This window comes from Dasypus novemcinctus, chromosome 2 (genome assembly GCF_030445035.2).
Source record: "Dasypus novemcinctus isolate mDasNov1 chromosome 2, mDasNov1.1.hap2, whole genome shotgun sequence".
In the NCBI taxonomy this organism is placed as follows: domain Eukaryota; kingdom Metazoa; phylum Chordata; class Mammalia; order Cingulata; family Dasypodidae; genus Dasypus; species Dasypus novemcinctus.
In genome coordinates, this window is record NC_080674.1 from 79,487,093 (window position 1) to 79,504,017 (window position 16,925).

Genomic DNA, 16,925 nt, shown 5'->3' on the forward strand with positions numbered 1-16,925 from the left:
GAAGTTGAACCAAAAATCAAAGAAGAGCTGTTAAAATTTTTTTAAAAAAAGCAACAGTAGGCAAGAGAGAGACACTGACCATTAGAATAAATTCAGCAACATATTGAGATGCCTAGAATTCAGCAAAAAATTACAGGTCATACTAAGAAACAAGGAAAACTAAGAAACTAGGCAAAGGAACAAACCAAATATCCTGACAAGATACAGAATTTAAGACAACTAATCAATGATAATTACAGAAATCTTATAAATCAATTCAAAGAATTGAAGAAAAATATGCCTAACGAGATAAAGGATATTAAGAAGACACCAGATAAGCACAAAGAATACTTTGAAAGCTGCAAAGAATAACAGCTTATGGGAATGAAAAGGAATGGATGAGATAAAAAAAATACACTGGGGGAAAAAAATACATTAGAAACAAATAGCAGATTTTACTTGGTCAAAGACAGAATTAGTGATTTTGAGGACAGAACATCTGAACTGTTCTGACAGGAGAACAGAAAATGAAAAACAGAAAGAAGAATGGAAAAAATGGAACAGTCTCAGGGAACTGAATGACAATGCAAAACACACAAATATATGCATAATTGGTGTTCCAGAAGGAAGAGAGAATGCTAAAGGGGCAGAAAAAATATTTGAGGACCTGAAAAGGTCCCAACCATTATGAAAGACATAAATATCAATACTCAAGAAGGACAACTCACCCAAAATAGAAAAAACCCAAATAGACCTGCTCCAAGACAGCTACTATTCAGAATGACAAATATCAGAGGTAAAGATAGGATTCTAAAAAGCAGCAAGAGAAAACCAAAGCATCACATGCAAGGGAACCTCAATTAAGATTATTCTCATCAGGAGCCATGGAGTCAAGAAGACAGTGGCAAGATGTTTTTAAGGTAGTGAAAGAAAAAAATTGCCAGCCAGGAATTTTGTATATGGCAAAACTGTCCTTCAAAAGTGAAGGTGGGGGAAACGGACGTTGGCCCAGTGGTTAGGGCGTCCGTCTACCATATGGGAGGTCCGCGGTTCAAACCCCGGGCCTCCTTGACCCGTGTGGAGCTGGCCATGCGCAGCGCTGATGCGCGCAAGGAGTGCCGTGCCACGCAAGGGTGTCCCCCGTGTGGGGGAGCCCCACGCGCAAGGAGTGCGCCCGTGAGGAAAGCAGCCCAGCGTGAAAAGAAAGAGCAGCCTGCCCAGGAATGGCGCCGCCCACACTTCCCGTGCCGCTGACGACAACAGAAGCGGACAAAGAAACAAGACGCAGCAAATAGACACCAAGAACAGACAACCAGGGGAGGGGGGGGAAATAAAATAAATAAATAAATCTTTAAAAAAAAAAAAAAGTGAAGGTGAGTTTAAAGTCTTCAGAGATAAGCAAAAACAGAAAAATGTTGCTAAAAGACCAGAATTACAAGAGATACTAAAGGGAGGGCCGCAGCATTAAAAGAAAAAACAAGGGAGAGAGACTTGGAGAATAGTGTAGAAATGAAGATTATTAGGAAGAGTATATGAAAGGGTAAAAAGACAGAAAATAGTGAGATATGACAACAAAAGCCAAAGGATAAAGTGGACCAAGTAAGTAATGGAAGTAATATTCCATAATATGGAATATTAATAATAATAGCGTGAACTCCCCAACCAAAAGACATACTGATAGACTGGATTAAAAAAATACGAGACATCTACATGCTGTCCACAAGAGATCACTTTAGATGCAATGATACAACCATGGTGAAAGTGAAAGTTTAGAAAAATATATTCCATGTTAATAGTAACCAAAAAATATTTGGAGTAGCTGCACTAATACTGGATAAAATAGACTTTAAAGGCAAAACTGTTATAAGGGATAAAGGAGATCATTATTTATTAATAAAAGGGGCTATTAACCAAGAAGAAATAACTATAATTCATAATAATGTTCCTAATCTGGGTGATGCAAGATACAAGAGGCAAACACTGAAGGGAGAAATAGACATCTCTACAATAGTAACTGGAGACTTCAATAGACCACTCTCAGGATTGGATAGAACATCTGGACAGAGAATAATTAAAGAAACAGAGAGCCTGAAAAATATGATGAATGAACTAGACTTAACAGGCATTTATAGAGCAAAATGGCAGGATATACATTCTTTTCAAACACTCAACATCGTTCTCCAGGAGAGACCATATGTGGGGTCACAAGAGAGGTCTCAGTAAATTTAATAAATATTGAAACTATACAATATATTTTCTCTGATCATAATAGAATGAACCTGGAAATCAATAATGAACAGAAAAAAGGAAAATACATAAATATATGGGAATTAAACAACACACAAATAATCAGTGAGTCAAAGAAAAAAACTGCAAGATAATTCAGTAAATATCTTGAGACAAAAGAAAATGACAACACAATACAGCAAAAGTATGGGATAGAGAAAATACAGGGCTGAGAGGGAAATTTATAGCTCTCAATGCTTAAATTAAAAATGAAGAAAGAACCAAAATCAATGACCTATCTACAAACCTGGGGGAAGTAGAAAAAGAACAGCAAACTAATCCCAAATCAAGCCAAAGGAAAGAATATAAAGATCAGAGGGGAAAAAAAAAAGAATCAACAAAACCAAAAGTTAGCTCTTTGAGAAGATCAACAAAATCATAAAACCTTTAGCTAGGTTGACCAACAAAAAAAGGCAGAAAATGCAAAAAATAAATAAAAATTTAGAAATGAGAGGGTGGACATTACAACTGACCCCACAGAAATGTCAAAGATCATAAGAGGGTACTATGAACTGTATGCCAAAAAAACGCAACGTAGATAAGATGGACAAATTCCTAGAAACACACATACAACCTACACTGACCCCAGAAGAAATAGAAGATCTCAACAACCCAATCACTAGTGAAGAGATTGAAACAGTCATCAAAAACTTTCCAAAGATGAAAAGCTTAGGACCATACGGCTACACAGGTGAATTCTACCAATCATCAAAGATGATCTAATATCAATCTTGCTCAACTCTTCCAAAAAATGGAACAGGAAAGAACACTACCAAACTCATTCTAATGACCCTAATACCAAAACCAGATAAAGGCACTATGAGAAAATTACAGTCCAACATCTCTAATGAACGAAGATGCAAAAAAAAAAACTCAACAAAATACCTGCAAACCAAATCCAAAAGCACATTAAAAGAATTATACACCATGATCAAGCGCATTTTTGCTGAGGTATGCAAGGGTGGTTCAAAACAAGAAAATCAATTAGTGTAATAAACAACATTAATAAATTGAAGAAAAATCACACAATCCTCTCCCTTGATGCAGAATAGGCATTTGACAAAATACAGCATCCTTCTTAATAAAGCACTCCAAAAGATAAAAATAGAAGGAAACTTTCTCAACATGGTAAAGTGCATATATGAAAAATCTACACCTTGCATTGTACTTAACAGTGAAATACTGAAAGCTTTCTCACTGAGATCTGGAACAAGACAAGGATGTCCACAGTTACCACTGTTATTGAGTATTGTGCTACAAGTTCTAGCTAGAGCAATTAGGCTAGATAAAGAAATAAAAGGCATCCAAAGAGGAAAGGAAGAAGTAAAACTTTTGCAATTCACAGATGAAATGACCCCTATCTTTAGAAAATCCTGAAAAAATCCACAAGAAAGCTACCAAAACTAAAAGACAAGTTCAGCAAAGTGGAAGGATCAAGATTAATACGTAAAAATCCTGTGATTCTATGTACTACTGATGAGCAATCTGAAAATCAGAAAGCCCAGAAAAATAATACATTTATAAATAGCAACTAAAATCCAGTGTTTCTATACACTACCGATGAGTAGTCTGAAAATCAGAAAAATCAGAAAAATAATCCATTCATAAATAGCAACTAAAAGAGGGAAGCAGACTTGGCTCAACAGATAGAGCGTCTGCCTACCACATGGGAGGTTCACGGTTCAAACCCGGGGCCTCCTTGACCTGTGTGGAGCTGGCCCACGCTCAGTGCTGATGCACACAAGGAGTGCCCTGCCCCGCAGGGGTGTCCCCCACATGGGGGAGCTCCACACGCAAGGAGTGCACCCCATACAGAGAGCTGCCCAGTGTTGAGAGAAAGTCCAGCCTGCCCAGGAGTGGCGCCACACACACGGAGAACTGATGCAGCAAGATGATGTAACAACAACAAAAAAATAGATGGCAGATTCCCAGTGCCACTGACAAGGATACAAGCAGACACAGAAGAACACACAGCAAATGGACACAGAGAACAGACAACTGGGGCAGAGCGGGGCAAGGGGAAGGGAGAGAAATAAATAAATCTTTTTTTTTTTTAAAGCAACTAAAAGAAACAAATATTTAGGAATAAACTTAACCAATGAAACAAAGGACCTTTATTCAGAAAACTATAAAAACATTGTTAGAAGACCTAAAAAGGACTTAAATGGAAGGACATTCCAAGTTCATGGACTGGATATTATTAAGACATCAATTCTACCAAACTGATTCATAGATGGAACACAATCCCCATAAAATGCCAACAGCCTTTTTTTTACGGAAATGGAAATCCCAATTATCAAATTTATTTGGAAGGATAAGGGGTCCCAAATAGCCAAAAATGTCTTTAAAAAGAAGAATGAAGTTAGAGGACTCTCAAGTTTCTGACTTTAAAGCACATTACTTAGCTACAGTGGTTAAAAAAAAAAAAAAAAAAAAAAGCCAGCATGGTACTGGCATGAAGACAGAGATTCACCAAGGCAACCAGATCAAGAACTCAGAAATTAACCCTCACATCAACGGTCAAGTGATTTTTGACAAGGAAGTGATACCTACCCAGCTGGGCCAGAGTCTTCTTATCATATGGGGCTAGGAGAACTGGATATATAAATTCAAAAGAAAGAAACAGCATCCCTATGTCATAGTTTATACAAAAATTAACTCAAAATGGATCATGGACCTAAATATAAAAGCTATGACCATAACTCCTAGAAGAAAATGCAGGAACACATCATCAGGGCCTTGTGATAGGTGGCAGTTTCTTAAATCTTACACCCAAAGCACAAGCAACAAAAGAAATAATAGGTAAATAGGACCTCAGCAAAATTAAAGACTTTTGTTTTTAAAAAGATTTTGTCAAGTGAAAAGGCAGCCTATTCAATGGGAGAAAATATTTGGAAACAACCTATCCAACAAGGGTTTCATATCTATGTTCTATAAAGAGATCACACAACTCAACCATAAAAAGACAAGCAACCCCATTAAAAAAATGGCCAAAAGAAGAAATGTCCAAAGAAGAAATACAAATGCACAAAAAGCACGTGAAAAAAATGCTCAACATCACTAGCTATTACGGAAATGCAGATCAAAACTACAACGAGATCATTTCACTCCTTATGGAATGGCCACTTTTTTAAAAAACAACAAAAAACTACAAGTGCAGAAAGGCTATGGAGAAATAAGAACACTCCTTCACTGTTGGTGGGAATGTAGAATGATGCAGCCTCTGTAAAAGATTGTTTGGCAGTACCTCAAGAAGCTGAATACAGCACTGCCATTTGAGCCAGCAATCTCATTACTAGGAATATATTCAGAAGAATCAAAACAACAATGCAAACTAACCTTTGTACAACGATGTTCACAGCAGCATTATTCACAATAGATAAAATATGGAACCAGCCCAAGTGTCCATCAACCAATGTATGGATAAACAAAATGTGGTATATGCACACAATGGAATACTATTTGGTTGTAAGAAGGAATCACATTGGGATGCATATGACAACATGGGTGAATCTTGAAGATAGTATATTGAGTGAAATAAGCCAGACACAAAAAGACAAATTTTGTATGGTCTCAGGGAGCGGAAGTAGCTCAGTGGTTGAGCATCTGCTTCCTATGTACGAGGTCCTGAGTTCAATCCCCGATACCTCCTAAAAATATATATATATTATACGGTCTCACTAATATGCACTAAATATGAGTAAACTCACAGAGGTAAATCCTAGAGTATCTGTTACTAGGAATTAGAATGTGGGTTGGGAATGGGAGCTAATGCTTAATGTATGTAGCATTATTAAGGTTAACTATAAAAATGTGGAAATGAATAGAGTTGAAAGTAACACATTATACTGAGTATAGTTAACTGCTCACTTTTAAATGTGATTATGGCTGAAATGAGTAGTGTGTGGAAGTAAATGTCAATTGAAAGGAAACTAGAGAATAATCTAGGCAATGTATAACATGGTGATTCTGGTTGTGGATCAAGATTTTGGTTAATAGTATAAATGTAAGAATTTTCTTTTACAAAATGCTGAGAATATGGTGATATCCAGGAAAATTACAACTAACGTAACTTATAGACAATAGTTAACGGTAATATTGTATCTTTTGCAGCAATGGCAAGAAGATACTATTTCAATTCTAAGGGACAACAATGCAGGGTATAAGGGATATGGAATTTTTCCTTTTGGAGTAATGAAGATGTTCTAAAATTGACTGAGGTGATGACAGCCAATGAGTGTACAATTTGAATGGACTGTACAAAGCATGGGACCATATAATACAGGGAATCCAGTGGAGGACAAATATGAGAATGTTTTCTCCTAAATGATAACAAATATATAATATTAATATAGGGTGCTAAAATTGGGTGAGTTGGGGGAAAAATACACCAAATGTAAGATATGGTATATGTTATAGTTAGCAGTAATATTTTGCCAATTCTCTTTCATAATTTGTAACAAATGTTTCACAACAATGCAAGGTGGTGGTGGTGGTGGTAGGGAGATATATGGGAGCCTTTTTTTTTTTTTTTTTTTTTTTAAAGATTTATTTATTTATTTAATTTCCCCCCCTCCCCTGGTTGTCTGTTCTTGGTGTCTATTTGCTGCGTCTTGTTTCTTTGTCCGCTTCTGTTGTCGTCAGCGGCATGGGAAGTGTGGGTGGCGCCATTCCTCGGCAGGCTGCACTTTCTTTCACGCTGGGCGGCTTTTTGATGATATGCTCATTTGTTTTGTAAATTCATAACTTTTACTATATACTTATTGCTTACATATGTTCATGTATGAATGATATACTTAAACAAAATTTTATTTAAAAAAATGTGTAGACTCTGGGTATTTTTTTGTGGTATTTTTTTAATACACACAATCAATAATGCTTATACCTCCCAAAGTAAGGATTAAATTAGTTAATTCATGTAAAGTGTTTAGAACAATGCCTGGCAAACAATAAACACTATATGTTTCCTATAATAATTATAAGATACAATAGTCAATGTTATTTATAAATATTATCTAAATTCACAATGTATACATAAAGCATGCAGCTACATTATACACTTGCTCAATTTCATAAACAGATTTGGGTTGGACATCCCAATATGTCAAAGATCAAATTCACAAGTTTCATAAATAAAAAGTCAACCAATGCTTACATACTGAATGAAAAAAAGAAATAAGGTATTGAATGTAGGGTGGTTTGAGGCTCTTTAGGAAACAGTGCTTTATTAAATGTATGCCACCAGTACCAAACTAATTTCATTTCCAATTTTAATAAACACTGGGCTCATGGCACCCTTCATCTAACCACATTCTATAACAGGACAACTTTTCCAATTTGGTCAATTGTACTGATTGAGCATATTTTGTGGAACAAACCCTTAGCAGGGAAAACATAAACTGGGTTTATAAAAAGAGATGATGGACAACCAGCAAGATGGCGGTGGAATAAGGAGCTCCTAGTAAGCTCCTGCTACAAGGCAGTTAGTAAACACCCAGAGCTATCTGAGCTAGCTGAAGCACCTGGTTGGGGGCTTCAGGAGGCCAGAAAAGCATTCTGCAACATCCTTGAAGGAATGGAAGTAAGAGACTGCTCACCTACAGAGAAGACTCGTAAGTAGAGCACTCCACACCGAGAAGGCCTGGGCCCATCCTCCACTGGAGGCACAAGCCGCTTTGGAAGCTGTTCGGCGGCTTAAGTTGAAAGCCCCACTTCCCAAAAATGGGGGAGGAAGAGATGGTTGGGCACCAACTTCAGCTACTGATGAGTAAGTTCAGTGGGCTAAGTATAATCCTGAGAACAGCTAAAGTTTGAGCCTGTCCAAGTAGAAAGAGGCAAGGAGCCACCATCATAACTCTGCACATGGTGCGAGGGGAAGCCAGGTGGTGCTGAGAATCAGTGCTGGTGGGGACTGGCTTCTTTCCATTCAGGTCAGATTGCAGGTCTAGCCTAAGCGCCAGTGGCACCTCCGACAGGGAGGAAGCTGCAGGGACCTGTGCCAGCCTCTCCAGGAAATTGCCGGCCAAGCCGCAGAGGCCAGTGACTGTCCTACTCTGGTGGCACAAGCTGCCCCAGAAGCTGTTCTGTGATTGGAATTGGAAGCTCCATTTCCCAAAAACAGGGGAGGAGGAGATGGTTGGCTGCTGATTTCAGCTACTGATTGGTAGTCTCGGATGGATGGCTAAAGAATAACCCAAAGAACAGCTGGGGTGTGAATCTGTCCAAGTTGGAAAGGAAAGAGGCCAGTGACTGCCATTTTGACTCTAACCCCAGCCTGAGGGGAAGCCTGGCTGACCAAATATCATAGTGGTGGTAGGAACCAGTTTCTTTCACCCAGCTCAGCCTGCAGCCCTAGCTTAGGCTTCAGCCCCTCCTCTGGCAGGGAGGAGGTGGCTACCTCTGCACCAGCCTATCCAGGTAACCTTGGATACCTCTGGCTGCCACAAACTGAATAATCTGAAGTCTACTAGGACAACTGCAGTTATCTTGGACCCACACTACATAGATTGCTGCCCACACCTGCAGCTCCATCCCTTCCCCAGGCAGGGGAGAAAGGGGCATGAAGCTTTATCAGTCTCCCTGGGCTCTCTGGGCAACCACAGTCTAGGCCTGCACGACTTGGATTATTCCACACAACTGTGACTCTGTCCCTACCTCTGGGAAAGGAGAAAGTTGGGAGAAGCCTCTCTGGTCCCTGGGGCAATGAGGGCAGCTTGAGCCTCCACAGTTTATAGCACCAATTACATCCTTGGCTCCTACTGTACAACCAGCAAGGAAGAAAGGATAGGAAGCCCTAAACTAAAGAGAAAAACTGCACCCAGAATAAAGACTCCAGTAAGTCAGATACCAAGACATCAGCCAAAAATTACAATCCACATCAAGACAGGAAGCTATGGACCAGTTAAAGGAACAAGATAAGCCTCCAGATGACAAAAAGGAGTTGAGATAACTAATCATGGATGTTCAAACAAACTTCCTTAACAAATTCAATGAGATGACTACAAAGATTAAGGATATTAAGAAGACATTGGATGAGCACATAGAAGAATTTGAAAGCATGCATAGAAAAACAGCAGATCTTATGGGAATGAAAGGCACAATAAATGAAATTTTAAAAAACAATGGAATCATGTAATAGCAGATTTGAGGAGGCAATTTTAAAAACAATGGAATCATGTAATAGCAGATTTGAGGTGGCAGAGGAAAGGACTGGTGAACTTAAAGCAATGGCCTCTGAAAGTGAACATACAAAAGAACAGATGAAGAAAAGAATGGAAAAACTTGAACAAGGTCTCAGGGAACTAAACAACATCAAGAGATGTGCAAACATATGTGTCATAGATGTCCCAGAAGGAGAAGAAAAGAGAAAAGGGGCAGAAGGAATATTTAAAGAAATAATGGTAGAAAATTTCCCAAACCTATTGAAGGACACAGATATCCATGTCCAAGAAGCACAACGTACTCCCATCTGAAAAAAAATATGAATAGACCAACTCCTAGACATATACTAATCAGAATGAAAAATGCCAAAGACAAGGAAAGAATTCTGAGAACAGCAAAAGAAAAGCAATGCGTAACATATAAGGGATATCCAATAAGATAAAGTGCTGATTTCTCACCAGAAACCATGAAGGCAAGAAAACAATGGTCTGATATATTTAAGATACTATGAGAGAAAAATTTCCAGCCAAGAATTTTATATCCAGCAAGACTGTCTTTCAAAAATGAGAGCAAGATTAGACTATTCACAGATAAACAGAAACTAAGAGAATTTCTAAGCAAGAGCCCAGATTTTCAGGAAATATTGGGTTTGCTAGAGCCTGAAAAGAAAAGACAGGAGAGAGAGGCCTGGAAGAGAGTCTAGAAATGAAGAGTACATCAATAAAAGTATCCAAAAGTGTCAGAAGAGAGGTGAAAATAAAATATGACAGATAAAACTCAAATAGGAATAAACTTAATCAATGATGTAAAGCACTTGTATTCAGAAAACTGCAACCCCATATTAAAAGAATTCAAAAAAGTCCTAAATAACTGGAAGAACATTCCATGCTCATTGATTGGAAGACTAAATATTAAGATGTCAATTCTACTCAAATTGATACATATTTAATGCAAGCCTAATAAAAATCCCACCAGCATGTAAGAAAAAAAAATTGAAAACACAATTATCAAATTTATTTGGAAGGGTAAGGGGTCCTGAATAGCCAGAAACATCATAAAAGGAAAAGCAAACTCTCATCTCCGGACTTTACATCATACTACCAAGCTATAGTGGTAAAAACAGCATGGTACCGTCATAAAGACAGACACATAGATCAATTGAACCAGACTGATGGCTCAGAAACAGACCCTCACATGTATGGTCAAGTGATTTTTTGACTAGTCTGTCAAACACACCCAGCTCGGGCAGAACAGTTCATTCAGCAAATGGTGCTGAAAGAACTGGATATCCATAGCCAAAAGAAGGAAAGAGGACCTCTGTCTCACACGTTATGCAATAATTAACTCAAAATGGATCAAAAACCTAAAAATAAAAGAACCATAACACTTCTAGAAGAAATTGTAGGAAAATATCTTCAAGACCTCGTGGAGGGTGGTGGATTATTAATGTACATAAGAGAAGGACTGAGATGGACTAATGATGTTTAATGTATGTAGAAGTTTTAATTAGCTTTACTGTAAAAGTGTGGAAATGTATAGAAATAATAGCTAGTATATAAATGGGGATGCGGCTGAAAATGGTAGTCTAGGGAAGTAAATGCCAACTAAAGAATGCTAGAGAATAATCTAAGAACTGAATAGCACAGTAAACCAAGACGTGGATGAGAATTGTGGTTGATGGTACAGATGCAAAAGTGTCCTTTGTGAGCTAGAGCAAATGTATATCACTACTGCAGGGTTTTGGGAACGCATGGGGAAAATAAACTGGAATGACCTATGGACTGTGTTTAACAGTAATAATATAATATTCTTGCATCTATGCAAAGAGGTACTGTGTTGGTAATGGGGCAGTATGGAAAATGTGAGCCAAATGTATAATATGGACATGGTAACAATCAGATGATATTATCTTATCTGTAACAAATGTTCCACCACAGTGTGGTGTGTTGATAGAGGGGTGTTGTTTGGGAATTCTGCTCATGTGCACGATTGTGTTCTAAGTTTACAACTTCTGTCATAAAGAATATATTTAAAAAAAAATAATAGGGTGGGTTGGGAGAAAAACACACCAAATGTAAGATAAGGACTATGATTAGTAGTAAGATTTTGACAATATTCTTTCATAATTTGTAACAAATATCTCATGACAATGCAAGGTGTTGGTGGAGGGTTGATGTACGGGACCCCTGTATGATGTTATGCATGTATGCTTTCTAAGTTCACAACTTTTACTATACACTTAATTGTTTATGTATGTTTATATATAAATGATATAAAGATAATAATAATAGGGAGGGTTGGGAGAAAATACTTTGGTTAGTATAATATTTGACAACGCTCTTTAATCGTTAGTTAAAAAGATTTAACAACAATGTAAGGTGTTGGTGGTAGGGTGAGTTATGAGAGTCCTATATGATGTTATATATGTTTGTTTTGTAAGTTCATAACTATTACTATACACTTATTGTTTTTGTATGCCTGTGTGTGGGTTATATATGTCAATAAATTAATTTTTTAAAAAAGCGATGATGTTTTCTCACTACTTTTCTCTGTTTAATTTTGCTAGCAAGAGTACTCTGGATATTTAATACCATGACATAAAATCAAAACAACTTCAATACCAAATATAAAATCAGAACTACAAAATTAGCATCCCTCCTGAAATCACAAACCCATTCTCCTCCCTCTCTTTCTCTTTCTTTAGATGTCACCATGACCCTGATCTGTTAGCTAAAAATGTTACTGTTATTTATTCTTTCACCTGCCAACTAAATGGTAGGAAGATAATAGCAGTAACACATGTTTTAAAATTTTATGGAAAAAAAAAATCCTTAAAGCTTTTAATTTAGAAAATTCTATCACTTTACCAGACTTTTTCTATAACATAGAAACAGCAAGGTAGAAGCTTTTATACCAGACTGCATCAGTCCAGCTCACAGAAAACAGTATTTTACTGAGACATATTCATTCAATTAATCCCCACATAAGACCTTAGTGCTTTAGTACATGACAGGAATAGTCTAAGAACTCTGGAGAATATATTTGGGCTTTAATTCTAAAAATGCCAAAACGCCCAAATCATCAAGGTCTGGATTATTTGCCTAGGCCTGTTTGGCTGGACATATATATATGCAAGCTTAAAATTAAGTCCTAGAGCAGAATTTAAACTAAACTGGCCTCTAGGGATAGATGAAAACACAGCAAGTTTACCATTACTCTTTCAGGAGAATTAATCTCAATTTTGCTTTCCATATTCTCCACTAAATATTCAAAGCTAGGATTATGTCTGCTCCTTATTCTACTTCACCTACATTTAAGATAATGGAACAGAGAAGGTATAGCTCAGTAGTTGAGCACCTACTTTGCATGTATGAGGTCCTCGGTTTAATCTACAGGACGTGCCCCAAAAAATAAAAATTTAAATAAATTTTTTTAAAAAGCCTAAGATAATGGAAATTTTTATTAAAGTAAGAATCTAATGGTTCCTAAATATCTTAATTATATCTTGGGTTATATTTTAAAATAACTGATAAGTGTAGGTTATTCTTTCACAACAAAAAGCATCATGGAGATTATGAATCAAAATGTACCTCAATATTTTTACTGGCCACATTCTTCACAACAGCAGGAAACAGTTCAGATGCATTTTTTCCTTTTGCAATCATCTGAAGAAAAAAAAGTGGAACTTTAGGGTGGAATCTTTTTTAATTACTAATTTGAAAACAAAACATATTCTGGGAAATTCTATATACATTAAGCATTTACAATATTGCAGAATTAACTGGCTACATGGTTTTTGAGTTATCCTACATATCCCAACTACTGGCAGCAAAGAATGAAATTCCTTTGTGTAGCAATATAAATACACAAATACAAACATATATTAAGGAACAAATATACAGTAATTTAAATCATGCATTAAAATATGTACAATAGCCTTCTCTGACCTATGGGGTTATAAATACTTTTTTTTAACATTTGTGCTATTCTTTATTTTTCAAGTTCCTTATGTTAAAAATGTACTCCATTTGCACATTAAGTAATGTAGTGGGGTTAATAAGCATTACTTTCTATTCATAGATCCCCTACTTCTCTGAAAGTCAGAGTTCCCTTCACTAAATCCTCTTCCTCTGGCCACTAAAGTTCTATGCACCACCATCTTTTCAGGCTATATTGATCTACACTTTCTGAAACTCCTCGAAGATTTCATTTACCCTCATGACCAACTCCTACATCCATGGAGATCAATTCCTCAAACTCCAGCTCTAACCTGAAATTTGAAACCTAGTTCTACATCTCTAATTAGACATCAATGGATGTCTCTCTCATCCCAAACTTGTTTTGTCTAAAACAAAACTCATCTTTCATGGTAAAATGATTTCCATGCTAGAATTTCCAATTTCTACCAATTCTCCCAGATACCAGAAACACAGCGTAGAATTATTTTGGAGTCTTCTCAGAGCTAAACAGCAAGTAGGTCCTGATATTTCCTATGTAGTACACTCACATTAATCCCTTCTCACTTGTATGAATCATTATTACCTTCCATAGAACTTTCCAGCAGTCTCTGCCTCCTATCCATAACGTTCATCACTGGAATTTTAATATGCTAAAACACTACTTTGCACATGTCAGCCCCATTCAAATACCCTTACAAGTTAGCATTAACATCCTATTTTGAGTTCATGAATACTAATACTCTTATCCAAGTAAACTGATCTACTCACTACCAGAATATTTTCTGGTTCTTCCTTTGGCCTTTGCTCATATCATGACCCCAACCCAATTGTTTTTACTTTTTTAAGTTCTACTGAGGAAGGTTAGTATAGGAAATCAGGGAAGGCGGCTGTGGTCAGAATAAAACCTTAACAGCTGGGACCCCCTGGTCTGCACATAGCCACAGACCCAGCCTGGAAACCCCTTTGAGGAGGCAGCTGCTTAAGAACAAAGTAACTGTTACAACCAAAACGCCCACCAAGACCCTGGTCACAAGGTCCCATTTCAAATGCCCATGCTCAAAAGAAGCCTCAGATAACTCCAAACAGAAGCCTTCTTATTGGTTCCCTGAAAACTGACAGGAGAAGGTAGAAGGGCAACCAATCAGGACAGCAAGTAGCTGAGATCCCTCCTTAATATAGGAAGGGAGAGAGGAGGAAAGGCCTGAAAAAGACCTTCTCTGGGCCCCACGTTGCACATCTCACCCTATACCATGCCTGTATCTATGTCTTGGGTATGTAGTATCTCTTTTCTTGTTTCTTTAATAAGCACTTTCTACTGGCCTCATTAGACTGGCAATCTAGGAATTCTTTCTTGCAATGAAGCCAAGAACCTAGAAACCCAGAACACAGAGCCTTCTGCTAACACTACCCTTTCATCGAAAGCCTTAATATTCTACTCATTTTCCCTTGCTATAACCATTGCATAACACCTAGCCCTGTGTGGCATTCAATCCTAATTTCCTCTAATTTTCTCATCTATACTTTTCATTTAGAAATTCCTGGGTGCTATCCTGTATTTCTGTTTATTTCAGTTTTATGTCTATATTCCCATTTTCTTCACTTCTATTCCCAGAATATACATATGTCTTTTAACAGTCAGACGTTGATAACCACAAACTACAGGATAATTTTTTTTAAAAGTCTTCTTTATTGACTAACACCATATCTAAGAAACTACCTAAGATAGAAATTACTATACTAATTTACAATCAATGTTATATAAATATTATGTATATTTAAAGCATTATTAATCTCAGGTAGCAGTTTCTCAGCAAAACTTTCTACATAATGATAATTTTAAAATATTCTCCAATTTAAGCTAGCCTTTTAAAATTATCTTGCTTTACCTGTGACATTCTTTTGATTGGAGTATTTTGTGGACCTTGCCAAGTATTACAGAGGCTTCACAAAACATAGCAGCTAGAACATCTTTATATGATTTTATATCTCTCTCAATTAAGAGTTCTCTAGGGAGGCCTTCCCTCATCAAGATTGCAGAGTGAGATGTTTCAAGACTCTGTCTTCCCAAAGAAGCTTTGTATAACGAGAAAGAATGGTGAAAATATCTTTGCACAGCTATGGAAAACAGTTAAAGGATTGCAGTGCAGGTCCCTAGTTCCAGTCCAGAGGGAAGAGAGTAACCTTACTGAGAGCATGTGTGTCTGGTCCAGCCTGGTGGCAGCCTGAGTTATTTGTTGGTCTAAGAACTTGGACACACACAAGAAGGTGGCTCACTGTGCTCTCCTACAGAATGGTGTGGGAGGCAGTCAAGTCATGCTGCCTGGGGCAAGGAAGGGATTGCTGGCAGCAGGACAAACAGTACAGTGCCTGGGACCCAAGGAAACTGTTTCCTAAGGAAGAGGGGATATTCATATTCCTGTAAATGAAGGAATTCATTGGGCTACAAAAACATGCCTAAAACAAAGACTCAAGCATAGAACGGATCAGAGAAGCCCCTAGGCTTTGGGCTGGAACGATTTTTCAAGCTCAATGAATGGATAAACCCTGAAGGAGAGAACTCACACAAGCTAATGTGCTAAGATTAGGAAAGGTGTTTTCTTTTTACCCTTCTTTTCCTTTCTTTTTTTTTGTGTGTGTTGGTTTTGTTTTTTGTTACCTCCTCACATTCAAGAAAAGTTCCATTACACTAGCTGGATACAAGCTTAAAGGACAGCCATGATTTTTATTTAGCAAAACATCCTAAAATATCAAAATATCCAGGTTTCAATAAAAGGTTACAAAACATGGGAAGCAGATGTGGCTCAACCAATTGGGCTCCTGTCTAACATATGGGAGGCCCTGGATTCACATCCCAGGGTCAGGGAGGAATTAAGAAATCCCCAGATAAACAAAAGCCGAGGTATTCTGTCACCACTAGACCTGCCCTAAAGAGAGTTCTACAGGTAGGAAGGACACTAGAAAATTGACTAAAGCCACATGGAAGAAAGATCTCCTGCAAAAAAAATGGCTTTGGTAAATACAAATACAAGTACTACTTTATTTTTTATTTGTAACTCCACTTTTTACTTCCTACAGGACCTAAAAGGCAAATGTATAAAATGTGAAGCCAAATCAATGGCTTTGGACTCATAATGTATAAATAACATAATCTGTGACAAGAAATAGAGGGAGAAAGGGGCATAGGAATATGTTTTACACATGCTACTAAAGTTGGATATCAAAGTGAACATGACTGTTACTGATTTAGGATGTTAAATTTAAGCACCATGGTAACCACGAAGAAAATATCAGAGAATATGCAAACTCATAGAGACAGAAAGTAGAATACAGGTTATCAAGAGGGGGGGGGGGTAGGGGGCAGCGGACTTGGCCCAGTGGTTAGGGCGACCGTCTACCACACGGGAGGTCCGCGGTTCAAACCCCGGGCCTCCTTGACCCATATGGAGCTGGCACACACAGTGCTGATGCCCGCAAGGAGTGCCCTGCCATGCAGGGGCATCTCTGCGTAGGGGAGCCCCAAGCGCAAGTAGTGCACCCTGT

At 37.6% G+C, this 16,925-nt stretch overlaps 1 protein-coding gene across 2 annotated transcripts in view; it reads right to left on the bottom strand.

Annotated features, from left to right (window-relative positions):
• Positions 1–16,925, bottom strand: part of AP3B1 (adaptor related protein complex 3 subunit beta 1) — a 327,202-nt gene that overhangs the window by 252,192 nt on the left and 58,085 nt on the right. For both annotated transcript variants that reach the window (XM_058275208.1, XM_071208678.1), the window contains exon 3: positions 13,017–13,091. In XM_058275208.1, the coding sequence (XP_058131191.1) occupies positions 13,017–13,091 (75 nt within the window). The remainder of the gene's footprint in view (positions 1–13,016; positions 13,092–16,925) is intronic.